Below are 20,829 nucleotides of genomic sequence, written 5' to 3'. Positions count from 1 at the left end.
TCTCTCCTCTCTTTTCTCCTTCTTCTCGTTTCCTTTCTCTCTCCTCCTCTCCTCATTTCCCCCTTCTGACTTCCTCTTCTTATCACTTCTCTTCTTTTCTTACTATTCTCCCCATTTCCCCCCTTTCGACGCTCTCCTCTCATTTCTCTCTCCTCTTTTTCTCACTTTTCTTCTTTTAATTTCTTTAATTTCTTCTCTATCTCACCTTTTTTGGCCAAATTTGCAAGAGTTCATCACTTAATTCTGAGCAAACACTACAAGAATTGAATATAAGCAATGTGCGTGGGTTGTTTTGGGTTTTTTTGGCCAAATTCAACCACGAAAATTCCAGATCTGGAGTTTTCGTGGTTGAATTTGACCATATAAACCCATTTTTGTTAAAATTATGAAGGTTAGATTTTTTTTATTTCTTTCCTTTAGTCATTTTCTTGCGGTTTTTTATTGGCGATTTTTGTTTTTTTTTCGAGTATTTAGGGCGACCGGTGGTTGTAGCGGTGGTAACAATGGCTGTGGTTAGGGTTTTTTTTGGAGTACATGTGTGTGGGGCTAAGGTAGTTGTAAAGTTGGATTGGGGACGGATTAAATGAGGTGGTGTGTGGCTGGGGTGGTTTAGTGTGGGTAATGGTGTGGGTTTAAGTGGTTTAGGTAGGTGGGTAATATAAGTGGTTGGGGTCTAGTCGTTTGGATTGTGGGCAGGGGTGGTTTAGGGTGAGGGTGGGTGGTGGAGGGGGAGGGGAATTTTTTTTTAAAAAAAATTCTGCTTTAATTTCCGATGGCTAGGCCATCGGAAATCTTTAGTGACCCATCGGAAATTTCTGATGGCTTGGCCATCGGAAGTTTCCGATGGCCATTTAAAACCATCGGAAATAAGTTTTCCGATGGCTTTTCCATCGGAAAAGTGTAAATTTCCGACGAGGGACTTTCCGATAACCATTTTCCGATGGAAAACCATCGGAAATCATATTTCCGACGGATTTTGAGCAATTTCCGATGGATTTAAGCCTTCGGAAAAAGGCTCTTTTTTTGTAGTTTGTACCTCCGAAAACTAGCTCAACGACTGGACCAGCACAAACAATGGATCTGGAAATAAAAGCGAGTAAATTACTAACCAGAATTAAATTGGGATAACATTAGTAAAAAAGAGATAGGAATCGTCATCATCAGCATTATCATTCGCAATAGCATCAGCATAAGCATACTGGATACAACCCACAACATAGGCTGTAAAAGAACCAGGTTCGGGATCATCCTCAATGACCCTCAAAAAAGTGACGTGGTACCCTGATACGAGATTCCAAGGAATGCAGAAGAGGTCCCCGGATACATGGAAAAAAGCAAACTTTGCAGCGCAGTTACTGACCATAGTGCGTAGATATTGGAGGTCTATCCCAACAACATTTCCTTGATAAACCTCCATAGTTTCCCAATTAAAAGCGAAAACCTGACTTAACCGATTGAACCAATACATGATAGGGGTGTTAGTATCCTCCTTAATGGCAGCTTTCTTCCCAACAAGGAAAAGATCCCAAGGACAAGCATCATCATCAAACTTAGGAGTACTGGAACGACTTCTCCATTGACTAGAGTCAACATTATAAATGTAAATCCGAGTGGAATCATCATCACAGCCGTAGAGCGGGATTTCGCCCCTGGACTCCTCAAGAGACTCTCTAAAGACTATAGAGACTTTGGTGGAATCGACGACTCCACGAGGCTCAATAAGGGCAGTCCATGAGTTGGTGAAGGGATCGTAAACCTCACCAAAGGGCTTAGATCCGGACCCAAAATAGTAAAGACGACCTCGAAGAGAAATAAGCTTAGAACTCATCTGATTTTCTATCACTACAAGAAAAGGGCCGTTTTGCGACGGAAATAATTCGTCGCAAACTGGCAAAATTCCGTCGCAAAGTGACTTTGCGACGGATTTCCGTCACAGGCATGGCGTCGCTCGAACTTTCGTAGCAAACAGTCCTTTTGTGACGGAATATCCGTCGCAAAACGAATTGCGACGGATTTTGCGACGGAAAGGTAGTTGTAGCTGAAAACAACATTTGCGACGAAAATTCCGTAGCAAGAGGAATCATTTTGCGACGGAATATTCCGTCACAAATTTTGCGACGGAATGTATTTCCGTCGCAAAATGGATTCTTTTGCGACGGAATAGTCCGTCACAAATTTTGCGACGGAATTTAATTCCGTCGCAAAATGAAGTTTTTTGCGACGGATTATTTTCCGTCGCATGTGTGCGACGGAAAATAATCCGTCGCAAAATACTCCATTTTGCGACGGAAATTCCGTCGCAAAGTTATTGTAATTTTAATTTTTTTTTTGGGAAATTTGAATTTTAGTACCTCAAAATTGGGGGTAATTTAATTTTAGTACCCATCTAAATTTTTTTTTTAAATTAGTACCTCCAAACTGACAAAAGTATAGCTTTCAGTACCTCCGTTACTATTCCGTCTGATTTGCCGTTTGTGGGCCCCATGTCAACGGCTAGTTTGTTACTTCCCTTTTTTTAAACCACGATTTTCTTCAATTTTTGCCCATTTTTGCTGTTGTTTATAGTGAAGAATCAAAATTTGTGGGATAGAAATTCAATTAGACTTAGGGTTCTTGTTAATTGCTTAATTGGGAAGCTGTTGGGAGGATTGTTCACGCATTTGCTGAAGATTTGGTTGGCTAAAAAAAAAAGGTCAGTTTGTTCATAATTTTGTATACGAATTGTTATATTTGAAGTTGATTTGAGTAGAATTGTGTTGTATTTGTGGTTCATATGATATTGACATTGTAGTTTGTACTGCCAATTGTGTGTTTATTTGAATAATGTTGATGTAATTTGTATTTTGATGCTGTAGAAAAGTTAGGGTTCTTTAATTTGGTTAAATTGGGGATTTTTGGTGTTATTGAAATTAATGCTGCATGTGTGTCATATTTCTAAAATTGGGGTTTTTTGTTGCATATGTGTATTTTTATTTGCAGAATGGCTGAGGATAGAGTGGTTTTCAGATATAAGTTCTTGAGTGTAGTGATTGACATTGAAGTAGAAATAGGTAAAGACAACTTGATGGATAAATGCTTAGAGTGGGAAGACCGTTTGCGTGAAATGGACGATCCAGTAGAAGGATCTATAGATATTTTGTTTCCCAGATTCCAGTACATTTATAAAGGGAAATATAGGGATTTAGAGGATGATGGGGATGTGTTCAAAATGATTAGGAGGCTTGGTAATAAGGACATCTACACCATTCATGTGGGCACCACTGATGATCCTGGGTTCTTGGCAGATTGTATGTGGGAGTTTAGGCAGAAACAGAATGGGAATTGGCCACCCCCTGGCTATCCCTATAATGGTGCTCAGCCACCAGTTTAACAAGGTTTGTGTGATGCATGGTGTGTCTAAGTGGTGTTGTTGTTGTTGTAGTGTGTTTTGTCTAATGCCCCTATTTTTATTTTGTTTGATGTTTGCAGGAGTCATAATGTCCTGCAATACTGAATCTCCCTCTAAACTGAACAAGTGTAACTGTGGGTTGCCACTAGCAAGGCTGACATCTTGGACGAGGGAGAATCCAGGGCGCAAGTTCAAGGCTTGTAAATTTTGGGATCCAAACACTGAGACAAGGGGTTGCAAATGTTTTGAATGGGTTGACTTGGAGCAAACTGAGTGGCAAAGGGAGGTAATCAACAACCTCACTCTTGACAAGAAGTTAATGAAGTCTGAGATGAATTCTTTGCAAAGGGAGGTTGATGATCTTGTTGGGCAAAGGAGGTGTTTGCTAAATGAAGTTGACACATTGAAGACTAAATGCAAGGCCTTGTCTGGTGATAGGAAGAAGATGACAGGCAACAATGGTAGTGGTGACAGGCTTCAGTTGACTGTAGTTGTTGTATTTTGTGTACTTGTTATGGTTTTAGGAGTTTGTGTAGTCATAAAACTTGTTTAGGGGAGGGTGATGAATTACAGGGTATTATGTCTAAGTATGGTGATACTAATTTTCCTACTAATTATGTATGGTTCTTAATTGTAGTTGCACTTTATGTATGTATGAATTTCAAAAAATATTGGCCTTCAAATATATGTGCTTCATTTATGTCTACTAAATATCATATATACATAAATATGCATAAATATGTCTACTTACAAGGGACTAAGCCCAAAAAGTGACTACTAAATATATAAGTTCATCAAAGTGAATACATAATGGATACTGTTAGAGAAATAGCAGGTTCAACAATTTTCAGAAATTGCACTTATTTTTTTTTCTTGCTTGGCCTTGTTGCTGTAGTATTTTTTGCTGTTGTTGTGGTTGATGCTTGGCTGCAGAGGTATGGCTCAGCTCCTGCACTCTGCCTTGACCTTGTATTAGGCCTTTGAGAAGGTGCTGTTTGTGAGGGTGCTGATGCTCCTTGAGATGCTTTTGCTGCAGCAGTTTTTGAGGATGCCTTTGGTCCTTGAGATCCAGCAGCTCCTGCTCCTTGAGATGCTGCTGCTGCAGCAGCTGTTGAGGAAGCTTTTGCTGCAGCAGTAGCAGCCTTCTTCTTAGCCTCTTCTTGTGGGAACTTCTTATTGGCAATGCTGTTAGGTCCTGCTGATGCTCCAGGAGTAGTCTGCAAAAATTAGGGGATGTATACTAAATTAAGACAAAGAAAAACAAACTAAATGACACATAAATGAGAAAAATTTCAGATCTGGATTTACATCTGGATTTACCAGTGGGGAAAGGCACACATAAACTAATCACATCTGGATTTACCACAAAAAATGAGCTAATGCCATACTAATAAACAAACAAAGAACAGAGCATACCCATATTGTAGCTCTAGCAGCATTCCAAAACAACTCTTTGAATGTGGACCCTGTGAACTGTAATTTGAAGTTTGCCCATATGTGTCTCACACAAAACCTCTTCTCAGCAAAGGGCACCACCTCCTCAAATGCCTCAAGAAGGCCCTAAAAACACAAAAATGACAATTATATGTGAGTAAACAAATAAAACACAGTCAATTCAAAATAAATGCCACAAAAAGTCACTAAATTGATAGTTCACTAACCTTCTGCCTATCTGACATGTAAGTGAAGCCACCTCCCATTGCCAAGTCATCCAAACTTTGCTTCAAACACTCCAAGAACCAGCACCAAGTTTCTTTGTTCTCCACCTCTACAGTAGCCCATGCAAAGGGGTAGATGCTGTTGTTCCCATCCTTTCCCACTGCCACCAGAATCTGACCAGGGTAGGAGCCCTTCAAATGGCATCCATCCACCCCTATTAAAGGCCTACAGCCTTTTAAGAAACCCCTTACCAGTGGGGAAAGGCACACATACATCCTCAAGAATAGTGGTGGCTCTGGCCTATCCAATCCATCAACCACCACATTCACTACAGTCCCTGGGCTATATTTCTGCACTGCCTTCCCATAATCCCAAACTCTGGCATACTGTTCAGAAGCAGAGCCATATATCATGAATTTAGCCCTACCCCTGGCTAACCATGCCTTGTAGTACCCAATCTTAATGCCCAAGTCACTCAAAACCCTATCCCTAAAGCTGTTTATCTTCCAACTAGGGTTGTTTCTCCACTCTTCCACATATCTCTCAGCCAAGTACTCTGCTGTAACATTGGCATTCATGTTGCTCCTCATACAATTGTGTTCCAACTTCAGATCTTGGATTTGCCAAGCACTACTCTTGAACAAAGGCCTTGCAATGACCTTATACTTGCACCTCCTCACTTCCTCACTGCACTTACAAATAGGAAGCTTACTCCTCTTTGAATCCCATTCACAACCACATCTCTTCCTGCAGAAAGTGGTTAACTTCTCTTTGTTGTTGTGTAGAAAATAGAACTCATATCTATTTTCAATTGCATGAGTTCTTAGTGCTTTCCTAAGCACCAAAATGTTAGTGAACTTCTGATTTTTCACCAACACAACAGGTTTCTTGAAATCTGTATCCTCCCTAAACCAAGGACTGTCATCTATGTCCTCATCAGAACCATGCTCACTTCTCAGCTCATCATCATCATCAGTTTCTTCTTCATGAAGCTGTACTTCACCCTGCCCTAGATCTTTCACCAGTTGATCCAACTTCTGCTTACTCCCCTGCCCTGAACACCCAGGATGAACCAATGCCAAACTCTTTTCCACCTCACCTAGGATGTTAGCAGTGCCCTCACCCAATCCCTCGTCTTCAGAATAACCCTCTTCCTCCTCACCTGGATTCCAATCTATGTCTATGTCACTTAAGTCCTCACTAGAAGAACCTGAATCACTCTCCTCATCATCAATGAACAGCTTCCTTTGTGCCTTACCCTTCCCTTTCCCCTCTGATTTGGCTATCCTCTTTCCCAACCCAGCAGCTTCACTCAGCTTCCCTTTCCCTTTATCATTTCCCTCCCTCAATTCACTTCCTGAGGAAAACCTAGGACTCCTCCTCACTAATGGGTTGGACTGTTGCCACCTAGGGCTCCTCCTCAAAACTAATGAAGTACAAGCTTTTTTGGGAGTGTGTTTACCAGGGATTTTTTCTTGAACTTGGGGTTTACTTCTTTTTCCAGTAACTGTAGATTGAGGTGGGCTGACATTAGGCAGATTTTCAGTTTGTTTGGGTGGGCTTATGGTTGAATTTTGACTTGGGCTTGCAATCTGAGCTGGATCTGTTTGGTCATGGGGGTTTTGCTCACTAACAGTCACAAACAACTCCAAGTACCCATCTTTATGTTTAGCCTCAAGAAACCCCCTCAAAGCCTCATCATCCTCTAATTTCCTTTTCCCATTCATCCATGTTTGTCCCTTCTCTTTGTACCATAACACATAAATGTAAGGGACTGCCCACCCCTTTTCCCTAAACCCTTCAGCACATAGCCATCTCAAGTATCCCACTCTTATAAAGGAAAGAGGCACAGCTAACCTCCAATACACAAAACCAGCCTCATACACTTGATACTCACTACCCTTTCTCTTTCTTTTCTTAAACACAAAACCCCCAAAAAGTCTTATTTTAATGTCAACAGTGTTATCAAGCTCATCCATTTGAGATTCTACAAATTAAGGAATAAACAATCTAATTAACCAATTTTCTATATCACAAACAACAATAACAGCAACTGTAACATGCATTACCCTACACCAATTACCATAAAGCAACAACACAGTAACTGCAACAACACAAATACCCTAACACATGCATTTGTAACATTCAATTATAAATCAATTTCAATTAAATTGATACTTTAATCCAAACACAGTAATCTAGGGTTTAATTAATTTTTTCCAAAAATACCCACAAATTTCATTAAAATTGCGCAACAAACCATTAATGGACAGTACAAAAAGTTGGGGAAATCATACCTGTTCGTTGTCAGATCTCCCACTTCTTTCAAAGGAGATGACGACTCCAAGCTTGACCTTTCCCAGAAGCTTGCTGATGTGTGCTTTGAGTCAAAAGAAGACACCTTTGAGTCAATTGCAGAGGTACAATGAAAACAAAAAAAAAAAAAAATTACAGCCTAGCAATTGACAGTGGAGAGAGAAAGAAAACGTGGTTGAATTTGGGCAATGGAGTTATTGCATGTGGTTGAGCATTTGATTATGGAGGAACAAGGCAAAGAGAGACAAAGAGAGTAAAATGGAGGGAATTGAATGAGAATCGAAGAGAGAGAACGAACAAAGGGAGGGAAGTTTGGTAGCTGGGGCCCACAAACGGCAAATCAGACGAAATAGTAACGGAGGTACTGAAAGCTATACTTTTGTCAGTTTGGAGGTACTAATTTAAAAAAAAAATTTAGATGGGTACTAAAATTCAATTACCCCCAATTTTGAGGTACTAAAATTCAATTACCCCTTTTTTTTTTTTTGTATTTTGTTTTTTTTTCCTGGAACCTGTATTCCTGCAATCCTATTTAATTTTTTTGTATTTTGTTTTGTTTTCCTGGAACCTGTATTCATGCAATCCTGTTTAATAAAATACGTGCATTTAAAATAATTTCAGTCAAAAAGTCCACGCCCTAACATAATTCAAATATATACAACACGTAGCCGTAACTACCAAGTACGGTACATGATATAATTTTTAAAACTACAATGTCATCCATATACAAAAATCGAAAAATGACACCTAACTAAACACAAGCTGGCTGTCCTTGGCCTGCACCACCACCACCACCACCACCCGGGTCGTTCCTGGGGTCTCGAATCTGAGGCTGAATCGTAGAACAAGTGAAAGGAGTGGTCAATCCTGTAAATCTACTGGCTAACTCCTCTAAGAACTCCTTGTTCTTCCTCTCGATTTCAGCCATCCGTTCTGCCACTCGAGCCTCCACTCGAGCATCGAGCTGTTCCGCCACACGGCTATCGATCTGGCTCTCAATTGCTTCCACCCTCTCATTCAACTCCTTGTGGAAGTTTTCCTGCATTTGAGTTATGACCGACGGTACGTATTGGCTGGAAGAACCCGATCCTCGTCCCCTAGATGTGCCGTAGTACAAGTCAGCACCAACACCAAGACCTCTAACACGACCCTTCTTATTACGACCACCAGCCGCCTCAAAGAAAATTTCATTTTCAGACAGTTGGGAACCCTGGGTTCTTGATTCCTCCTGTCTGTGTTGGTACGCCTCCTGTAACAAACAAAGGATATACAATGCAGAAATAAAAATAAAGAATGAGAACCAATAGTTTGAGGCTTGATATAGTTCATAAGTGGCAATATAGGTTCACTAGGTCCTAAAACTAGGAAAATTGGGTGAAAATGGGGCGTTTTTGGTTCTAACTTGTCTATTTCTCACATTTGTTATCTAATGAACCTATTTTTGACCTTAATACACCTAACTAAAATAACATACATTATAAACTAATCTAACATATATTTTAAACTAAACTAACATACATTAAACTAATTCTAACATTGCAATATATCTTAAAAATTAAACTAATTCTAACATTGCAATATAAATTAAACTACACTACACTAAACACAAGTAATTAAATAATAAAATTTAGTTACAAATTAAATTAAAAAACATAATTAGAAAAAGTTAGGGTTTACATTAAAATTAAATTGAAAACAAAAACAAAGGGGGATAGTGGAATACTCACCGGGATTTGAGGGTGTTGTGGCGGAAATCCGGCTGCCGGAAGGAGGGTGGTGTGGTGGCTGCACACCGCCGGCGAACGGAGGGGCGTGAGTGGGCTTGAACGGAGGGGGTGGCGTGGGTGGGCGTGAGTGCGCGTGAGTGGGAGTGAACGGAGGGGGTGGGCGTTAGTAGGTGTGAGTGGCCGGATTCCGGTCGTTCCGGTGGCGACAGCGGCGGTGAAGTGGCCGGATTTTCTTTCTCTCTCTACGCTTTCCTCTATCTCTCTCTACGCTTTCCTCTTTCTGTTCTTCGTTTTCTTTTTCTCTCTCCTTCAGCGAAACTTCAGTTTTTTTTAAAAAAATTTAAAAACTTTTTGCGACGGAATTTCCGTCGCAGAATCCGTCGCAAAATGTTTTTTTTTATTTTTTTTTAATATTGTTTTGCGACGATTATTTCCGTCGCAAACAAACTTTTGCGAGGGAATAAATTCCGTCGCAAACTTTGCGACGGAATTTCCGTCGCAAAAGTTTGTTTCCGTCGCAAAGTTGCGACGGAATTTATTCCCTCGCAAATTAACCCTTTTTGCGACGGAATTGTAGTCCGTTGCAAGGTTTCCGTCGCAAAATGACCTATTTCTTGTAGTGTATACCAAAGTGGTAGGAGGGACGAGGGCAAGAAGGAGGTAGCGCGATTTCCTCAAATTCTTGAAAATAATAATCAAGGTCGAGGGTGACAAGCTTACCAAAATACAAAGTGTAGACAGTGGAGCCAACGAACGGCGGCGGAGTTGCTAAGGGAATACTACCGGGAGCTTCCCTTATATCTAAAAGGAACTGAGGCTCCAATTTCCGAGTAGGGAATCTTTTATCGCCGATATTGTAACTGTGGGAAAGACAGTAGGATTTGCCATACTGAACCATTCGATGTCGTCTATTGGTATATTCAACAAAAACGATTTGTTACCACCGGATTCCAACGACATGAAATATAGTCTAATCGCTTTCAGATTACTACTCCCGGAACGAAGTTTATTCAATCTTTGCAATTTAACTGGTGATCTCGATCTCTTCCTATTCCAATTCATTTTTATAGGCTGTAACATCCTCACTTAATCTCAATTTCAATTTCTAGGGTTTGTGTTTGTGTTTTTTTTTCCTTTGAAACCTAGGGTTTGTGATTTCAATCTTTGCCATATATATTGTCCACTTTTAGGGTATGTATTGAAAAATCATAAGCAAATTGGCGTAATTAATGTTAATTTATCCTTAATATATCCTTTTTTAAGCTCCTTATGTAATCAAAATCATGTTATGGTGGGGTTGCTATTAAATGAGTTGGGGTTTTGGATAAAATTGGGGTTTCAAATTGAGGACAGGTGTGGTGGTGGTTATGGTGGGCTCGCTATTAAACAAGATTGGGAGGTGGGAGGTAGGAGGAAAGAGATTCAAGAAAAAAAAAATAATAATAATAAAACAATTTGTCAAACATGTTGTAGGTAAGAACGAATGAACAATTGTTTTGACTTTTGAGCAGATGGGGGTCAGATGGAATTATTTAAATCGAAATAATTGAGCTCAAAATTGACATTATTTACGTTTTTTTTTTAATTTTTTTTTGTCAATTACAAGTTTAATTTGAGGCTAAAAGGACTAAAATGACACCTAAAATCTTACCCTACATTTTTCACGGCAAAAATAATAATTGCAAGCAAATCGATACGTTTTTGACAAGCTAACTGAGACACTTACGTTATTTTTTGTAAATTCCAAACTCAATTTGGACCTTAAGAGCCAAAATGACTCACAAAATGCTTAACAAAACATTTTACGACATGAAAATTAAGAAAAAAAAAATTAATGATTGAGCACTAACGGAAACCGTTAAGTGGTACTCCCTCCGTCCCTTAATTACATTCCTGCTTTCCTTTTTGGGTGTTTCAAAATTACATTCCTACTTTCTTTTTTTAGTAAGTAAATTTTTACCAAATATCCCCAAATTATCCCTAAATAGTTGTGATGTGACATTACTTTAATTATTTTTTTGTTTTGCAATTAATGGTTGCACAAAAACCTAATTTTCATTTACCCTTTTGAACATTCTAAATCCATGTGCAACACTATAATTGAATATGATTGGTCCTTTTATTTTTCATAAAAAAATGTTGTGGATCCTTTTTCTTTTCAAAGGATTGATGACATGTGCTTTATTTAATATCATTCTATCTTTGTTTTATTCAAAAACAACAATAAATGTCTTGTAATTCCCATTGTACTTTCTAATCATGGGTTTTAAGGTTACTCCAATTTCCTTAATTCCTGTGTAAATTTAGAAATAGGAACGTAATTAAGGGATGGAAGGAGTAGTAAAATTTAAAAAAAAAAAATTAAGTAACTAGCAAAAATCAAAGTGGTGCTTTTTAGTAATATGAGGTGTCAAAGTTTCCTAAATTTATATATTAACTTAATAAATTCCACCTTAATCAAGCATTCAACCCTATTTCTAATTTAGTTTTTGCACTGTTATGTTGTTATAGAGTACGTGGATTGAATACAACTTTATATTACTTTGCATATGCCCTCTCTTATATATATATATATATATATATATATATATATATATATATATATATATATATATATATATATATATATATATATATATATATATATATATATATATATATATATATATAGTATAAACATAGTTATCCATACGACCATACCATACAATACTAATATTTACAAAGACTTCCAAACAAGACATAGTTTGATGGAAAAGTTTGTAGCTCATAGCTACGAGAGTACGAGGTTGTGGGATCAAGTATTACTAGATGCACTACATTCTCTTACTCTTGATTCCACTTTTATTTCAAGGCACTAGAACACTATGAAAGGTTTTGATCCAACAAGACCCTTTTGCTTACCTAAATAAATACAATAATTTATATACATGAATTTATAAAGTATTGCTTTATAAATTCATGTATACTCAATTGTAATTGTTTTGCAATTGTTTTAAATAAAAGAATTATCTGTATTTTGCAAAATAACACCACAAAAAACCCAAAATTTAATTATAACACTAAAAAAAAAAAACGTTTATTATAACACCACAAAAAACGCGAACTCGAAAATTTGATTTCATCACCACTTAACGGATTCTTGGATGGAATCCGTTAGTGAGGCCCATAATCAACACATGTCAATAGCGTCGTATTGGATTAAAAAATTAAATCAATAAAAATGATTTTTTTTTTTTTAAAAAAAAACATAAAGCATATCCCCTAACCCAGCTAGCCCTACCACCGGTGCCACCTTGCCTCAGCTACCGACACCTTAACCCAGGCTGTCAGTGTAATACCTCGTATTTTTATACGTGTTTTAATTAAAATAAGTATTTTGAGAAGTATTTAATTAAATTGAAATGTTTTATTTAAAGTATTTTAATTATTTATTTTAATAAGTTTGGAAATATTTTATAAAAGGAAAGTTTATTTAATTAATTATTTTAATTAAGTTGGGGTTTAATTTAGGAAACTTTTATTTTAAGTAAAGTTTTATTAGGGAAGGGATTAGGAAAATTAAAAGAGGAAAGTTTTGGGAGAAGGGTTTCTAGAGAAGGGGTATAAATGTCCCACATATGAGGCAAATCAACTTTGCCCAGAGTGAAGAAAACCCAAGGTAAACTTCTCTCCCTTTTCTCTTTATTTTTCTTTTCTTTTTTCTTTCTCTTTTCCCCTTCCTCTTTTCGGCCTCCCCCTTACCGCCGACCACCACCACCACCGGTGGGCTGCCGGCGCCAGCCACCAGCAGCAGCAGCCGGCAGTGGTGGCCGGCCAGCCACCGTTTCGAACAAAAAAAAAATAAAAGATTAAAACTTTGTTTCAAAAATTAATTTAATCGTAGATCTAAATATTAATGATGGGTTTCGTGATTTTATTTTTGATGTTTGATTATGAGTATTTTGTTAATTAATTTTCAGATTATGTTTTTAATTAAAAAGCCCCAATTTTTGAAACCCTAGGTTCTTGAGTTGTAAATTATTGAAGGGTTATTATGTATAATGGTTTAGATCTTTGATTAAAGTGTTTTAAGGCTTAATTACAGCAAGTTTTAATTAAAATATAGTGCTGGAATTTTTGGTAGAGTATTTAAAATCAAGTTTCTTTAAGGAATTTTAATTACCCATTAATTGGGATTAAAGTATGATGTTTTAAATATAATTTCAGCTTATTTTAATTAAATTATGAGGGGTTTTATAATAGTGTATATTGCTGGAAATTTGTGTAGAGAGGATTTTAATACTCTTCTATGATTTTAAATTGTAGGAGACTTTGAAGTGAGCGATTTTTATTAATTGTGGCGATATTAAGATCGTATACAAGGTACGTTTGCGTACTTAGCATAATTATGTTGATGTATTAGCATGCTAAATGTGTTTGATTGATTACAATGCAAGTAGTATCATGCTAGGTTTGGATTGGAAATTATGAGTTGGATGTTATTGGTGATTGGATTATGAAGCATGATTTAATTATGATGGATTATTGGATGGAAGATTATGGTTTGGAATATTGTTTATGAACCACATATTTATTTGTGGCATGTGAGAGCATGTTTAATTAAACTAAATGATTAATTTGGTTTAAGATATTGAAAAGGAATTTTATTATGGTTCATATAATTTTTATTGATGCTTTAAGCATGAGGAATGAGCTATATAAGTGTCTATGTACAAGAGGAATAAATTGTATGTTGGTGCCTTAGTGCACTTAAGGTGTTTTAACACCAAGGGATAGGATATGTGGCGCTTTATGTGTTTAAGTTGTCATTGGCACCGAGGTAGAATTAAAAAGGATTCAACATTAATTATTATGTGGTCACTAATTATTCAAGAATTAAATTGGTATATTTGATTGATTGAATAATTATTGTCGATTGAATGGATATGGTTGAGAGTCATCACCATACCAAGTTTAATAATCTGTAAATAACGTAAAGTGAAAGAGATTACGCACCAAAACTCTTGGAACGTATATACCTTGAGTATGAACATATGGGGGGAGTTATGGGGTTTTATATTTAACCATAACTTCTATTGGAGTACAGGACGCTGTACATTCCTTTTATTATTATTATGCGCAGGAATTCCGCCACTTACGAGTGGTTTTGATGTTGGCACGATTAGCTCCCGTGTCAGTAACCTCAATTTATTGGGGGAGGTTAGTGGGAAATCCGTTCGATGCGTTTTCAACGCTAAATAAATTATTTAGTGTCTAGTGAGAACTTTTATTGATTGTTGTATGCTTGAAGAACAAGTGCAACAAGGTAAGTTGTGTATTGATAGGAAATTGTATGCTAGTGTGTTAATTACGTTTATGTACTCAGCTTTGCTGATTGTGTGTGTGTTTGTGTGTTTTCTGGCCTTGTCTTTATCTTGGCCAACAGTAGCGGTGGGGGCAGGGGGAATCGGCACCGGTGGTGAGGGTGATGGTTGGGTTAGGATTTTAGGGTTTTTCATTTTTTAATTAATTTTTGTTTCTTTAGTTTTTGTTTTTTTTAATCCAATAATAATAATAATAATAATAATAATAATAATAATAATAATAATAATAATAATAATAATAATGGTGGGGACCTTGTATCTCGGCTCCCCACTAATTTTTTTGTAAATTGATTAATTTTGTAGATTTTTGTTATTTGTTCTTGTACAAGGATGGTAGGTATTAAACATCGACTCAACGTTGTTCGTGACACCCTTGTTGATATTTTTTTCGGTCAGGAATTTCTGCAAGAAAGGGGGTTAACGTTGGGGTGACTAGAGGAAACGACGGGGCTCTTCGACCGGCAGATGTGTTACTTTATTCCTGACATAGAGGCCTTGATAAATGTGTTGACTTGACGGGGTTTTCCTAATCTTATTTTACTCGATTTGGGTTGTCTGACTTTGTTCCTGGTCGTGTTGTGTCAGGTGTGGTTCAGCGGAAGTAGGACAAGTATGGGGCGCGTTGCAGGGCTATTGGCTATGGTTTTCTTCCTTTCTCCTTTTCTTCATTGGGGGAATTAGAGTAGGATATTGTTGCGTTGCTGAAGCGGGTTCAAGCATTCGCTAGTACTCAGGATATTGGTTCTCGGTGCTCGTGCAGCTGCTCACATCTTCAATAGGATTGGGTTCGCTATAGCTAGAGGGATGGAGGGCCAGATTGTATCTTCGTCTCCCCACTAATTTCTTGTAAATCGATTGACTTTGTAGGTTTTTGTTATTTTTCTATAATAATAATAATAATAATAATAATAATAATAATAATAGCTAGCTAGACACTATCAGACTACTCACACTAGTAAAAGACAAGCATAGCGACTTTTGTGATCACTCCCGTTCTTATCTATCTCTCTCACTTTCTGTCTTTCTTTCTTTTTTTTTTTTCTTTAACTGTTGTCCTTTTCGCGACAATCCTGGCTTTTATTCAAATTATTAATAAAATAGTTAATATAATATTACTTCGTCAACTTCAACTTATTGAAATTAACAGTACTAGATTGACTAATATTAGTAACATGATTTAGCTTGGCTTGCTTATAAGCTAATACAAGTAGATCGGTTAGAGAAATCATTAATAATGTATTTGAGCGGATTTCGAGTCATTAATCAATTCTATCTCATACAAAAGATGGGTTCTATAAATTGTTTTCATCAATAAACGAAAAAATGCAACCTTTTAGTCATCCAAAGAAAGAAAGAAAAAAAAAAAAAGAGCTCTATACACAATACAAATTTGACAATAATTTAGAAATTAGAAGCCATGGGAGGGGCAACATCAAAGGTAGTAGAAGAAATGGGGACGGAGCTCTATATCGCGGCCACGAATGGTAATGTAGAGTTCCTTGTAGAAGACATGAAGGACGAGTATCTACGTAGTAGAACCTACGAAAAAAATAATATCATTCACATAGCCATTCGACATGAGCAACAAGAATTTATAGAAACATGTCTTAGTAAATTTCCTAATGACATTGATGAGTTAATTTGTGAAAAAAATTCAAAAGGAAATACCCCTCTTCATGTTGCTGCTCAATTTGGAAATTATAGCATAGCGAAGTTACTCTATAAATACCTAAAAGATAGGAAGGTTGAAGGTGAAATACCATGGAGGGTGCAAAACTTACAGGGCAACACTCCTCTTCATGTTGCAATTACTCATGATAACTACAAAGTTGCAAAATTTTTGTTGAAGAAGGATGATTACTTGGCTCGTATTTGTAACAACTCAAATGAAGCACCCCCTTCATCTTGCAATCAGGCAACATGCTAATTATTGTAAGTTTGCTTATTCTTGACCTTCCTTTTTCGTGACACTACACACTACACACTACTTTGTTTTCATTAGTTTGTTAGATTCTTAAGTAAAGGGTATCTAATTGTAATATATTTAAGGGCCGGCCTTGGCCAATTAATCTATGATACTTTTGTGTTATACAAAGAGGGAATATTTTACTAGGAAGTTTTGCAATGACTATAATAATTTTGTAGCCATTGTAACTTTTAAATATGGATCATTGATATGCAATATTAAAGCATGGCCATTCATTTATTTGACTATACAATTCTATTAGTTATAAAAAAAAAAAAATTTAAAAATACAGACCATCTTCCCTCAGTTGCATCAAAATTTAGATCATCTTCCTTAGCGAGATACTCTGTTTTTAATGCAGTTTTTAGTGTCAGATAGCTTTAGTGATCAACCCCCAGTACTAAAACTCTTACATTAGAATTGCAAACCACCGTAGCCAACCGCCATTCTCAATGCCCAACCACATCGGTAAATCACCCACCCTTGCTACTACCCTTTAATCACCTTTCACATTTCAAACCACCTAGCCACATCAACACCTTCTTCAATTTCCCTCCTTTTGTTTTCTCTTTCTTTTTTCCTTACAACATTTTATCTTTTATAAGTTAGTTTCTTACAACATTTTTTTTTATTAGGTAGTTTCTCACAAATTTTAGGTTGTATTAGATAGTTTATGACAAACACCCCCCCCCCCACCTTTTTTTTTTTTTTTAAACTTGAGTTATGTACTCATCAGTACTCGTATGTGTGTTTGTACCTAGCTGAGAGCAGATCAATAATGGCAAGACTGCAACAACCGATCGATAAAGGAGGAGCAGGTCTAAAAATAAATTCTGCACCCAAAAAGCAAGTATCAAAGCTAAGAAGTACTCTCGTTCGGAAAGCTAGTATTGTTACATGCTGGCCTGATGCAAATGGTATGACTCCTCTTCATCTAGCAGCATCCGTCAACTTTCCATATAATATAAAGTTCATAAAATTAGTACTTAAACGTTGCCCGCAAGCTGCGGAGGTATGTGATAACTCCGGTAAGTCCATCTTACACCTTTTGATAAATAAAGTTCCAAAATACGAGAAAGCAGAAAAATTTGTCAATCGTAAAGAAATATATGCCTTGAGGAATTGCCAAGACCATTGCATATCGCTGCAACAACTAGGGACATACATATGGTTCGAGTTTTACTTGAATCCAACTCAAAATACAACACCAATAATGTGGATGGTATCTCAGCAGCATCCTTGATTCAACAGAAAGATGTATTTCAGGTACCAAACATTCATTACTTACCGTTAAATAAATTTTTATAGCTACTTTCTAATGGAGAATATATGTATTTATAAGGTAGAGGAGTTACTCCTACTATTGCTAATTGGTTTTAGCATGGAATCTCTTAAGTCTTGGTTGTAGACCAAACTCTCCTTAATTGTTATTATAATTATAAATATAATTATTTTTAATTATAATTATTAATCATTCAGTTATTACTATCTAGTTATTAGTTATTAATCAATAATAATTATGAATAATTAATTTTATTAAGTATTTTTTTAAGAAACCAATTTTATTACACCGTAAGTATTAGTTATTAGTTAATAACTATTAATTATTTATCATTAATCATATTAAGTTCTAGATAGTTGTTTTTATTAGTTAATAATTACTCATATTAATTATCAAGTAAAGTTAAAAGAGTAGTTTTATTAATGGAAAGGCAAAATCAAAAAGCTAATAAGACTAACTTTTTGTTTTTGGCGGAAAGTCGGCTTTGTCTACCAAACACATTTTTTGTTTGTTTGACCAAAATAAAAAGCCAAAAGTCATTTACCAAACATGGTTAATATGAAATGGGTCTAGACAACCCAAATGAAGAGGAGGAGAGCTTGATTCACAATAAGGTCAAAGGAGGTTCTATATAAAAACCAATTGGTAATAGTAGATTAGTAGGAGTAACTCCTTCACCTTGAAACCACGTCTCTTTTTTCTTAAAATGTGGGACACTTACAAGGGAATTTTCAATGAAGTTCAGCACATATTTGCCATGTTGGTGACGTGATAACTTTTTGTTGAATTTATTTATTTCTAATTTATGCCCTATTTGATTTGATGTAAAATATTTTTATGGAAATGATTTTCCTATTTTTTTTCTCATTTTTCTTTGTTTGGTTTGTGAAGGAAAATTTTTTCCCAATAGTAGAGGATTACATCCATAATGATGGATAACATTTTTGCTTTACCTAATAAGGGAAGTCTCATTTTCCTCTCTCCTCCTAACCACCTTTTTACTTCCTTCTCATGCATCCTCACATCCCCACTCATTTTTTTTTTCTTGAACTTTTCTTGTATCTTATAAGCAACCAAAAGAAAACTAATTTGCAATTGTGTTTTTGTTTGAAAATATGTTTTCCATAAAAACTAATTTTTCATTAAAATGTTTTACATCAAATCAAACGGGACCCTAACGGCATTATGCAATGCAAGTAATAAGTCACTGTTAATGATTCAGATGCTAATGAAGGGAAAATTAACAAAGATGGAAATTCAAGCAATAGACGTAGCAAACATATCCTTTCTAAAGGAAAGAATGATGGACTCAGAAATGGTTTTTTTATGCGCACAAGATCTGATGGGAAAAGATGTCCTCCATCGTATGTTGAAGATTAAAAATGAAAGTCGTATGATAAAAGACGACTTTGTGAGTTTCATTGAACAGGCCTTTGAAAAATTTCCGTCAGTTATTAGTCAAACGGACGATGAAGGGGACACTCTAATTCATGTCCTGGTGCGAAATCATCCAGATACTAAAGTTTATGTTGCTTTAAGAGATCAAGATAACTCGCAACAAAAGAACATAAGTAGTGATGGTAACCCTGCTGTAACGACATACGATTATATTGCCTCGTTACTGGGGCAATCTGATCTTTTATCATTGTTACTAGAGAAATGCAATCAGTGTATCCTTAAACTTGAAAATGAGGCTACCGTTAAGGGAGCTCGTTTCGACTCGCCATGGTTAGTACAAAATGTGGAAGGTAGTACGCCTTTGCATGAAGCCCTCAAATCGGATCAAAACGTTGAATTGGTGAAAAAATTGATGAAGTACAATCAAAAGTCAATTAATTTAGTCAACAAAAATAAAGAGACACCTCTTCATCTGTTCGCTAGCCGTCTCGAAGGTAAGTCTTTTTAACATCTGTATATTAATATATTATACTTGATTTTGTAATATTTAACTTTCTTCTTCCACTTTTTTTCTTACACCCACTCATTTTATATCCTAATTTTTCTTGAAAACTAGAGTTTACAATAAATGAGGTGTTATAAAAAGAGGGGAGAATATATATGCTGCTTCATAAAAAGATATATATTGATCTTAATATTAAATTAAGTATATATGTTTAATCTGCTTCAGGTAAAGATCGATTACAGCTACAAGACATAAAGGAAATGCTGAATAAAGCAAATAAAGCAGCCTTTTCGCTCGACCAGAATGAGCTCACCCCCTTACTGAGAGCACTTAAAGCTGGCAATTTATCTGCGGCAGCAATGCTATGTAATGCTTCTCCAGAAGCAGCAAAAACTGGTGACGCGAATAACCAGACATATGGGCATCTGCTAGTAAAAAAACATCCATCGGAATACTATTTCTCTCGGCTGTTTAAAAATAAGGAATTACGAGAATTGTTAAAGTTGGCGGACGTAAACGGAAACACACCATTGCATCTGGCAATCATAGATAGCCGTTTTGATCTTGTACAAGTTTTCCTTGAATTTTGGAAATATGAACGTAAGTCAACTAAGGGGAAAGTTCAATGGGTAGTGGATCTTTTAGAAACTACAAACAATGCTGGTAAAACACCCAACGATCTAATACCAGATTCACCCAGTCTTCCTTCCAAAGTAAGTTCGATCTGTTGGATTGATTCAAAGTAACTAGCTATTTTTTAGGTGAATTTGTTAAATGTTATTGATAAGTTAAGAGTCTTTAGGAGTAAATGGATAGTGGCTAATTACGTGGGAGTAGTCATTGTTACTGTTAGTGGAGTCATGCATAGTGGGTTAGTTAGATAAGATCATGCTCCTAATTATTAGCTTTAGGTTGTTATTCCATATGCTATTTAAATTCAAGCATCTTTGTATTCTCGTAGTGTAGCATCGAGTTAATAAAATCAGTTTTTGTTTACCTCCATTAATATTATTTCACTTAAGTCTTAGTTTCAACATGGTATCCGAGCCGATGGTTCAATCCTAGGCCTTATTAAAAAAAAAAAAAAATGTCGTGAGTCGTGAGTTGTGAGTGAAACAAAGAAGAGTCGTGAGTAAAAAAAATCAGTCGTGAGAAAAAAAAAAAAAAAAAGTGTCGTGAGTTTCATAAAAAATAGTAGTCGTTCTTTTTTTGTGAGTCAGTAATC

At 36.2% G+C, this 20,829-nt stretch overlaps 1 protein-coding gene across 1 annotated transcript; it reads right to left on the bottom strand.

Moving 5' to 3' along the window:
- Positions 1 to 4,732: 4,732 nt before the first annotated feature.
- LOC145570785 (uncharacterized) lies at positions 4,733 to 9,988 on the bottom strand. The gene is made up of 3 exons (XM_081629924.1): positions 9,718 to 9,988; positions 5,050 to 7,034; positions 4,733 to 4,948 (listed from the first exon to the last, which is right to left on the bottom strand). The coding sequence occupies exons 1-3, from the start codon at positions 9,986 to 9,988 to the stop codon at positions 4,748 to 4,750; spliced, it is 2,457 nt and encodes an 818-aa protein (XP_081486050.1). The 3' UTR covers positions 4,733 to 4,747.
- Positions 9,989 to 20,829: the final 10,841 nt, after the last annotated feature.

This window comes from Chenopodium album, chromosome 12 (assembly GCF_948465745.1).
Source record: "Chenopodium album chromosome 12, dcCheAlbu1.1, whole genome shotgun sequence".
Lineage (NCBI taxonomy): Eukaryota > Viridiplantae > Streptophyta > Magnoliopsida > Caryophyllales > Amaranthaceae > Chenopodium > Chenopodium album.
This window is presented reverse-complemented; position numbering and strand designations above follow the sequence as displayed.